The sequence below is a fragment of the Vicia villosa genome, linkage group LG3 (assembly GCF_029867415.1).
Source record: "Vicia villosa cultivar HV-30 ecotype Madison, WI linkage group LG3, Vvil1.0, whole genome shotgun sequence".
Classification (NCBI taxonomy): domain Eukaryota; kingdom Viridiplantae; phylum Streptophyta; class Magnoliopsida; order Fabales; family Fabaceae; genus Vicia; species Vicia villosa.
In genome coordinates, this window is record NC_081182.1 from 5,568,933 (window position 1) to 5,578,711 (window position 9,779).

General features: G+C 34.6%; 1 protein-coding gene across 1 annotated transcript; it reads right to left on the reverse strand.

Annotated features, from left to right (window-relative positions):
* Positions 1–6,142: 6,142 nt before the first annotated feature.
* On the reverse strand, positions 6,143–9,516 carry LOC131660142 (receptor-like protein kinase 7). Its single transcript, XM_058929297.1, has 2 exons — positions 6,893–9,516; positions 6,143–6,801 (listed from the first exon to the last, which is right to left on the reverse strand). The coding sequence occupies exons 1-2, from the start codon at positions 9,483–9,485 to the stop codon at positions 6,422–6,424; spliced, it is 2,973 nt and encodes a 990-aa protein (XP_058785280.1). The 5' UTR covers positions 9,486–9,516; the 3' UTR covers positions 6,143–6,421.
* Positions 9,517–9,779: the final 263 nt, after the last annotated feature.

Sequence of the window (9,779 nt, forward strand, 5' to 3'; positions counted from 1 at the left end):
TCACTTCATCAATTAAGAACATATAAAGAATTATCTTAGGACAGAAGTCAACTACAGCTGCAACAACACGACAGTGGCGCCGCAAATTATCCTACCTAATTTCCAAATCTGGAAAAAACTACTCATAAAATTAATCAAAATATATTAAAAAACAAAGAATCATAATGAGAAGATAAAAAGATTAGAAATCAGAAACAAAGAATTATAATACGAAGATAAAAAGATTAAAATTCATTAACAAAGAATCATAAAAAACATATACTTACTGCAAACTTGAATGAATATGAGTAATGAAAACGTAGATGAAAACAATATCAAAGTGAAAACAAAGTACATGGACTTGAAAAATCAGATCATAAAGATGAAAATGTCAGAAAGTAAAACACAGAAAATTTTATAAGATCATAATAGAAAAGCTTAAACACTGAAATGGCGATGTAAACATATTCATGAAGACGACATCACGACTCATTCCTCACTCACTCACAATAGCAACACAATCACATATAAACACTTACCGAAAAAGAAGAAATGAAGATGGAAGTAACACATCCGACACACTCACAACAACACGACGACCAACAGGACACCCACAAGAACACAACCGACGAAACACTTGCTGCAATACAACCGGTGACATTATTGATTCCTAAACAAAAATAATAATTTCAATTTCGATTGTGAAATAGATTTTGATTTCACTGATTAGTAGAAATTGATTTTGATGGTGAAATACGAAATCGGTTTAGGTTTTGGGGGGTGGAAATTTATTTGGGTTCTGAGGAAAAATAGACTCAGGTGAAATTGGATTTGAATTGTGAAGGTCAAATCGGTTTAGATTAGGGTTCTGAGGTGAAAATTAAATCGATTCGGGGTTGAGTTTTGATTGAGAGAAAATACAAATAGATTTGAGAATGGGGGAATCGCTTTGGGTAAAGAGGGTCTGCGGTGGTCATGAGAGATTTTGTTCATGCTCTGAGAAATTATTTGAAACGGTATCGATACCAAGTCAAAGAGTGGCTATGCTTTAGGTTTTCAATGGGGAAGTAATGTCTTTTTTGGGGAAATAAGGAAGAAGAGAGAGGAATAGGTTTTAAAATGAAAATGAAAACAACGGAGGGAAAAGAAAAGGTAAAGGGACAATTGGTAAAAAGTTAAAAAAGTGAAGACTTATTTTGTTATTTACTAAAAATTCCTTTTTGTAGTGTAATGTTTTTGAATAGAAAGGGCACTTTAGGTAGAATGCTCAATCTCTTAGTATATGTTTGTATAGTAGATGGGTTCGCAATCCACTTCAAAAATCACATAGCTTTCTTTCCTTTCCGCACATGTGTATGTGAAAAATAAGTAAATGAAATGGGATAAGAATTTGTCTCACTAGATTCTTAATAAACCATAAAAGTGACATCTACCCAGCTCGATAATACCATGTTTAATTTCTCATAGGTAACAATTATAAATCGCATATCACATTATAATTATATTTTCTTTATCGTATACATAAATAGAATATATATTAGCTTATATTTATAATTGTGCTATTTCCATCTATACAGATAGATTAAGCTTTCCTATCCATTTGTCACTTGGATAGTTAGGATTAGCTAGTTTAGTTGCAGCTTATCAGCTTGTATATATTGTATCTTGTATGACCATCAGTGATATTTTCATTCTTTTCCAATAACAAACTTGTTTTCTGTTACACTTTCTCTGCTTCTTCTCCTTCAATAGAAAGAAAAACCTTCTTAATATCATCACCATTAACATGGTATCAAAGCTTAACAAGCTTTGGTAGCCATTGTTGTTTCTTCTTCAAAGACCTTTCTTATACCTTCGCATTACATCGTTCGTTTATTGTTCTTCATACTTCTTGATTTCACTCTTATTGAAGTCAGTTTGTTTTCTTGGACGCAACTTCTTGATTTCGCTCTATAGAAATCGTTATCTTCTTGTTTCTTGTTCAATTATCTCGTGCTTGTTTCTCTGCAAATCAATGGCATACTAAAGCTTTGCTGATTTTTCTACAAATTTCACGTATCCATATTATTTGCATCCTAATGAAAATCCATCACTCATACTTGTTTCTCCATAACTCGGTGATATGAATTATCATACTTGGGCTCGATCGATGTATATTGCTCTCATTTCCAAGAATAAAGAAAAATTAATAGATGGAACCCTCAAAAAGCCACCTGTACCAGATCCTCTATACGCTCCTTGGATCCGTTACAACACCATGGTATTAGTTTGGATTAATCGTTCCATATCATAGTTAATTGCCAAATTCGTGCTATGGATTGATAATGTTGTTGGTGTCTGGAAGAACTTGCAGATTCGATTCTCTCACAACGACATTTTCTACATACTGCGAACATGACTATATCATTAGGTTTCTCAAGGGTTTGAATGAAAAGTTTACTCTTCAAAGTCCTAAATTATGATGATGAATCTATTACTTGACATAGATAAAGTGTTTTCTCTTGGTATTCAACAAGAAAGGCAATTGAATTCCTCAATATCCTATATTGTTTCCAACATTCCTACTGGTGAAGAAGTCACTGCATTCAATATCAAACTGCCTCAGGAAATTCAACTGGAAAATTTGGGAATAATGCTTACGAAGGAAAATCTCAAGTGTATAGTGGAGCTAAAGGACATAGTAGAGTTTGTACTCACTCTGGAAGGACTAACCACACCATTAAGACATGTTTTCTCAAGCACGATTATCCACCAGGATTTAAGGGTAAAAGCAAGACTCAAAATTCTCAATCTACTATATTAGTGAATGCTACATCAGATTCTTCTCAGCCTAATTCAACTGCATTCTGTTTTGGCTTCACTCAAGATCAGTACAACAATATTCTAGAGTTGCTTCAATAGTCAAAGACCATTCCCAAAGCCAACTTCATCTCCATATCTCCTTTGTTTTAAACTCACACTCTTACAATGACACTGGTAAGAATCCTTCTCTTTGGATCCTTGACACTGGTGCTAGTGATCACATTTCATTTAATATAACTTCATTCATTTCCCATAAAGACATCATACTTGTGCATGTTAGTTTACCAGATGGTTCACAAATTACTTCTTCAATGTCTAGTAGTGTAGAACTATCTCCCTCTTAACATTGCACAATGTCCTCTACATTCCTAGCTTCCATGTTAATTTGATTTCCATTGTTAGATTGGTTGATAGCAATAATTGTCATGTTCATTTCAATGCTAATTCACGCCAAATCCTGCAGAATCATTCCAAGGAAATGATTGGTAGAGTTAATCTTTAAAGGGGGCTATATGTTCTTGACTCTTCAAAGTATCCTTCTGTCTGTCACTGTACCACTCAATCTCTTTGTAATCTTTGGCATCTAAGACTAGGCCACATTTCAGATATACAGATTTACATACTATTTTCAAAACTTTTCCTTTTATTCATTATAAACATAATGAAATTCGTTATGAGTCTTGCCATCTTGGCAAACAAAAGAAGTTACCTTTTTCCAATAGTATTACTCATTCTTCTGTACCATTTGAAATTTTGCTTGCTGATTTATGAGGGTCTTTTTCTACTATCTCTACTTTAGGTCACAAACACTTTTTGACATTGGTTGATGATTACTCAAGATACACTTGGGTCATATTTCTTAAAATAAAAGACCAAACTAAAACAAGTATAATACAATTTGTAGCTTATATTGAAAACTAATTTAATACCTCATTATAGTGTTTAAGGTCATATAATGGTAGTGAGTTTATTGCTTTATCTGATTTCCTATTATCCAATGGTAATTATTCACCAAAGATCTTGTGCAAAAACACCCCAACAAAATGGGGTGGTGGAAAGGAAACATCAACATATTTTTAATGTAGCTAGAACTCTGTTTTTACACTCTTCTGTTCCCCTTAACATGCGGAATTTCTGTATTCATCATGTCATTCACATTATTAAAATTGTGCCAATTATGTATTGCCATCTGGAAAGATAGATTAAGCTTTACTATCCATTTGTAGATTGCCACCTGAATAGTTAGGATTAGCTAGTTTAGTTGCAACTTATCAGTTTGTATATATTGTATCTTGTATGGCCTTTTGTGTGGTTAATGAGAATTAGTGATATTTTCATTCTTTTCCAATAACAAACTTGTTTTCTATTACACTTTCTCTACATCTTCTCCTTCAACAGGATGAAGAACATTCCTAATATCACCACCATTAACAATATACAATAATAATTACAACACTTTTTTCTTTTTGCAACCACTGCTGAATATGAGGGGTATCCAATAACAATCACCTATCAGTAAGTGTGGGATATAAATAATCCTTTTTGCCGACTCTGAACCCCACATAACATTATTGTAACATCCTAAATTAACGAATTCAATGCACTTATTAAGTTCGGCGATCAAAGCGTTATCTCATTAATCAAGTCATTCCATAAGAACAACGAATAGTTTCACAAACGTAAAAAATTAGATGTTTCATCTATCCGCGTTATATATGTATTTAACTATAATCATAAAATATAATTACAACTTTTTATTCTAAAATCCACATTGGCAAATTCTCCGATTTTTCCTAAAGTGTAATCCCAACTTTAAAGTCCATTCTCATACATGCATAACTTTAACAAACAATTGGGGCAAAAAGAATTTTTTGACAAAGTAAGGATTTGGTTTGGTTAGTAGGATAAAGTAAAGGAGGAGTAAAATTTACCTCTAAAATTTTTCTTTTCAATGATGCAACTAAGTGTGGGCAAATGAAGGTTGGAGTTAATTTTGAAAGTAGAAGAAATAAAAATGGTGTTTTTGGGATTGAATATGTTTCGCGATCATTAGCTCAAGAAAGGAAGAGAAGAGTGAAATTTACATTTCCCCTCTTTGACAAAATATTTTATTGTCCTTCTTTCTTTTCAAACTTTTCAAATGTGTAATTGACTACATAAAAGTAAAAAAATATCCATTCTCTCTTAATGAACTCCTTAATTTAACATTTTTTTTCAAATGATAATGAATTCTGAGAATTGGATATAGAGAAAAACCTACTGATAATAAACAACATAATTAATTTAAATCAAAGTGTTACAATTTATTATGGAACGATTATACCGTGTAGCACAATCATAATTAGATGAAAAATACAAATTATTGTTTCAGAAAAATATGATAAAAATAAGATTCAATACGAGGAGGCAATAGTCCACCGTCTTTCTAAACACACACTTAACAATTTTTTTAAAAATTGTGTTGACGTTGTATATTAATTAAAAAAGTTTAATTTATAGGTGTAATAGTCCAAGTAATATTTGTTAATTAGGCTAAATTAATACTCCCTCTGTCTCAAAATAAAAATCTTTTAAGGTTGTTACACATAGATTAAAAAAAACAAAAATTGAGTCAAAAGTAATGTTTTTACAAAATTATCCTCAATTAATATTGGTTGTTGTATATTATTATAACTTGAAATGAGTGTAGACAATAATTATAAGGAATAAAATTAGTAAAAGTTAATTAATATTGCATTGAGAAAGTAAAAAAATATTATTTTGAGACAATTTTTTTTACTAGAAAGACACTTATTTTATGATAGAGGAGCACAAGCTGTTCTTGGCAGCAGCACTTTTTAAATATTTTTTTACAATAATATATGGATGTAAAACAAATATAATATTTATAAATCAATCACTTTAAAAGAAAAAAAACACAAAATAGATCTTACAAGTATTTATTTATTTCCAGAAAAAGAAGCAGATGATGGCGACAGTTCCATTGAATAATACAACAAATTCATTCCACACCCAATAATTCAATAATGGGTTGGGATGCATGAACATATATTGGAATTCCATCTTTCAATTGACCGACTTTTCCTTGACAGCAACTTACCCTTTGTCTTTTCTTCACTTCTTCTTATCTTTGCCCCACTCACATCCCACAATCATCTAATTTAAGGTATCCCAATTTCAAAATCATGTGGGAATATCCAACATTTTCATACTACAACTATCATTACATTACTATAATAATTTATAAATAAAGAAAAATTTTGGTTACTCTAAATAGATTATAAAATCAAGATTCACATTTATCATAAAAGAGTCACAAGCATCATGTACTACTAATATGGTACAAATCAGACAAAGCCAATTATTTGAACCCTACTACAGCTCAATAGTAATGAAAAGGGAATTTTACTTCTTTTATTATTGGCAGATCGCTTGTTATATCGACTTTCGCGATTTCGGTTGATACAAATATTACAACACCGATTGCAATCGCTGCAATGTGAATTTAACACAATTTGTCGATCGCGGCCGTTTTCGCCTTTTTTAAAACCTGCATATGACTAATATGTTACATTATTCCTTCTAGCATGCAAAATTTACAAAATATGTTGCTAATTAAACATTGGTGAAATTGGCCTCTTCATTTGTCATTGACTCCAAATTTCTTTTCACTTCCATCTTTACCGATAACAATTCCAACCAATTTACAAGGTGCAGCATCTTCAAGCTGTTGAACCACACTTCTCATACTTGGTCTCATAGCAGGAAGAGTTGCAGTACAAAGAACTGCAGTTCTCAAAACCTTACAAGCTTCCTCTTTATACATCTCCGGAATTCTCGAATCCACCACACTCATAAACTTCTCCTTGCTCCTTGTCTTCCCATGAACCCAACTAACTATATCCTTGTTTTCTCCAAACTCTGTCTCACTTGGCCTTTTACCGGTTACCAGCTCCATCAACACGACTCCGAAACTATACACATCACTTTTCTCATTCACTCTGTATGTGTAACCATATTCTGCACACAATTCAAACAATTCACATCAATAATCATAATCATATTAATACTATATCAAAGAAAATCATATGAATACTAGTTAGGTACTAACCGGGAGCGATGTAGCCGTGAGTTCCAGCGATGATATGAGTAGAATCCTTAACAACATTGGCATTAACAATCTTAGCAAGACCAAAATCAGCAATCCTAGGTTTCAAAAACTCATCCAACAAAATGTTACTAGACTTAACATCTCTATGAATCACAGGCCTTTCACACCCATGATGCAAATACTCCAACCCTTTAGCAGCACCAACCGCAATTTCATATCTTGTTTCCCAATCAAGCTCCATCTTCCCATTAGTATGAAGCCTATCCCACAAACTTCCATTCGGCAAATACTCGTACACCAGTAAACTCGAGTCCTCGCTCGTTATACTGCAGTAAAGCTTCACCACATTGACGTGCCTTATCGAACTCAACGACTGAACCTCTGCGTCAAACTCCCTCGACTTCGAACCACCACCACCTCCGCGTTTCGCCAGCATCGGAGTAGTACTCCACGACTTTTTCCTTGAACCGAAATCAGTGTTCCATATATGCTTAACCGCGAGTTCTTTTCCGTTTGCAAGTGTGACTCTATAAACATTCCCTGAACCTCCTTTTCCGATTAGATTCTCTTGCTTTATTGAATCAAGAATCTCATCTTCACTGAAACTCATCACATGGAACGATTTCACATCCCATGATTCTTCCTTCAAAGAACGTTCCCTTCCATATTTTTTTCCCTCTCCATTTACCTCTTTCTCCTTCATTCTCCTCAACTTTAAATAAACCCCCACAAAAGAAAGAACCAAAACCAAACCTATTGTAAAACAAAGTACAAGAGCACGAACATCTTTCGACATTCCACCACTCTCCGAGCAACGCCGGAAGGAACCAATACCGTCGAGAGTGCATAAACCCGGGTTTCCGGTCAGACTTCCATTATAGGCCTGAATAGTCAAGCCCTGAGGAATTTTACCAGATAATCGATTATGCGAAAGATCAAAGAGACTCAACCGAAGCGAACCTAAACTCTCTGGTATCTCACCGGAAAGTTCATTACCAGAGAAATTCAATGAATTCAAAGACGGTAACAAACCCAAAGACGACGGAATTTCGTCGGAAAGTAAATTTCTCGATAGATCAACGTCATTGAGAGAGTTACAATCACCCAAAGATTCCGGAATAACTCCTGATAACATGTTATGTTGTAGATGAAGGTTACCAAGATGTTTCAGTTCACCAATTCTTTCTGGAATCTTCCCAGAAATTTGATTCTCGCTAAGATCAATCGTCACCAACGTCGTCGATTTCGTAATTTCTTCCGGTATTTCACCGGTTAACCGATTACTCCTTGCGAAAATACTTGCCAATTTTTTCGCATTCTGGATTTCAGAACTCACAGAACCTTCTATCTGATTCATTTCAATATCAATAATTTCAACCTTAGGTAATCCCCAAATACTCGAAGGTACGGTACCGGAAAGCGAGTTTCGACTCACTCTCAATCGTTTCAAAGTTAAACAGCTACCGTAAGTTTCCGGTATCTCTCCGGTGAGATTGTTCTGAAGCACGAGAAGCTCCGTCATGTTTCCTTTGCTACACATATCCGGAGGAATAGAACCGGTTAAGAAATTCTCCGAAACGTCGATGAATCTAAACTTCGTCCACGAACCAATCTTCTGAGGAATCGGACCTGTTAATCTGTTTCTATAAAGAGACAAACCGTTTAACCGTTTGAACTCGCCTAACTCCGCCGGTATCTCACCGGAGAATTTGTTTTCGAAGAATTGCAGCGAAACCAGATTAGTTAAGAATCTTATCTCAGAGAGATTTCCTTCTAGCTGATTCATTGATCCATCGAAGTTTATCAGTCCGGTTAAGTTTCTCAAACCAACCGGAAGCTCTCCGGTTAATGAATTGTTATAGAATTCAAGCTGCCAGAGTTTTCGAAGATTGACAATATCTCCTGGAAGTTCTCCGGTGATGAAATTATCGGAGAATTCTAATTCGGTTAACTCCGTCAAGTTACCGATTCCAGCCGGTAAATTTCCTCCTATGTTACAGTTACTCATGTAAAGCCAATTAAGTTTCTTGAGACTTAAGATTTCTTTAGGAAACGGCGTTAGATCGAACTGGTTATCTCCGACGCTTAACTGTAATAGTCCAGTCATGTTTAACAGAGACTGCCAAGGAAAAGTTCCAGAGAAACCGCTTTTGTTAACGTAGAGATATTGAAGTTTGTTGAGAGGTGAAATATCTGGAAAAGGTCCGTTGAAGAAGTTGTTTCCTAAATCTAAGAAGTGTAGGTTTGTGCAGTTTTGGAGGGTTTGATTGAGTTTGCCATGGAGGAGGTTGAAACCGAAGACGAGTTTGGTGAGGGAGGGGAGGCTGCAGAGGGAGTCTAGAGGGAGGGTTCCGGTGAGGTTTTTGTGGGAGAGGTTTATTTCTGTGACGGAGGAGTTGAGGGAGTTGCAGGTGATTCCGTGGAAAGTGCAAATGAGACGGTTGGGATTCCATGAGTTGAAGAAGGGTTTGGAGTTGGAGTTTGGGAATGAGGATTTTATGTTAAGTAGAGTTTCGAGTTCGTTTGATTTGGCATGTGTGAGGAAGAATGAGAAGAGAAGAAGAAGAAGAGAGAGGAGTTTGGTGGTGAACATGTTTGTTATTTGGGTCTTTGAAGATTGACGATTGAGTAGTGAAATATTTGAAGGAAGATAAAGTAGAAGTGGTGACGTGGGGCCAAAACGACGTCGTTTGGTGGTGGTGTTTTTTCGTATTTCTGTTATAACGGTCGCTTTCTTGTTTGTGTTGTTATGGATTTTTAACATTTTTTTTATATTTTATTTTCAGGGATACAATTGTTTGTTATTGCTTGCTTTGATAAAGCAGTCACGTGTTTTGTTTTTGATTTGCTTTTACTATAAAATGGAATCATCCACTCATGTTCCGTG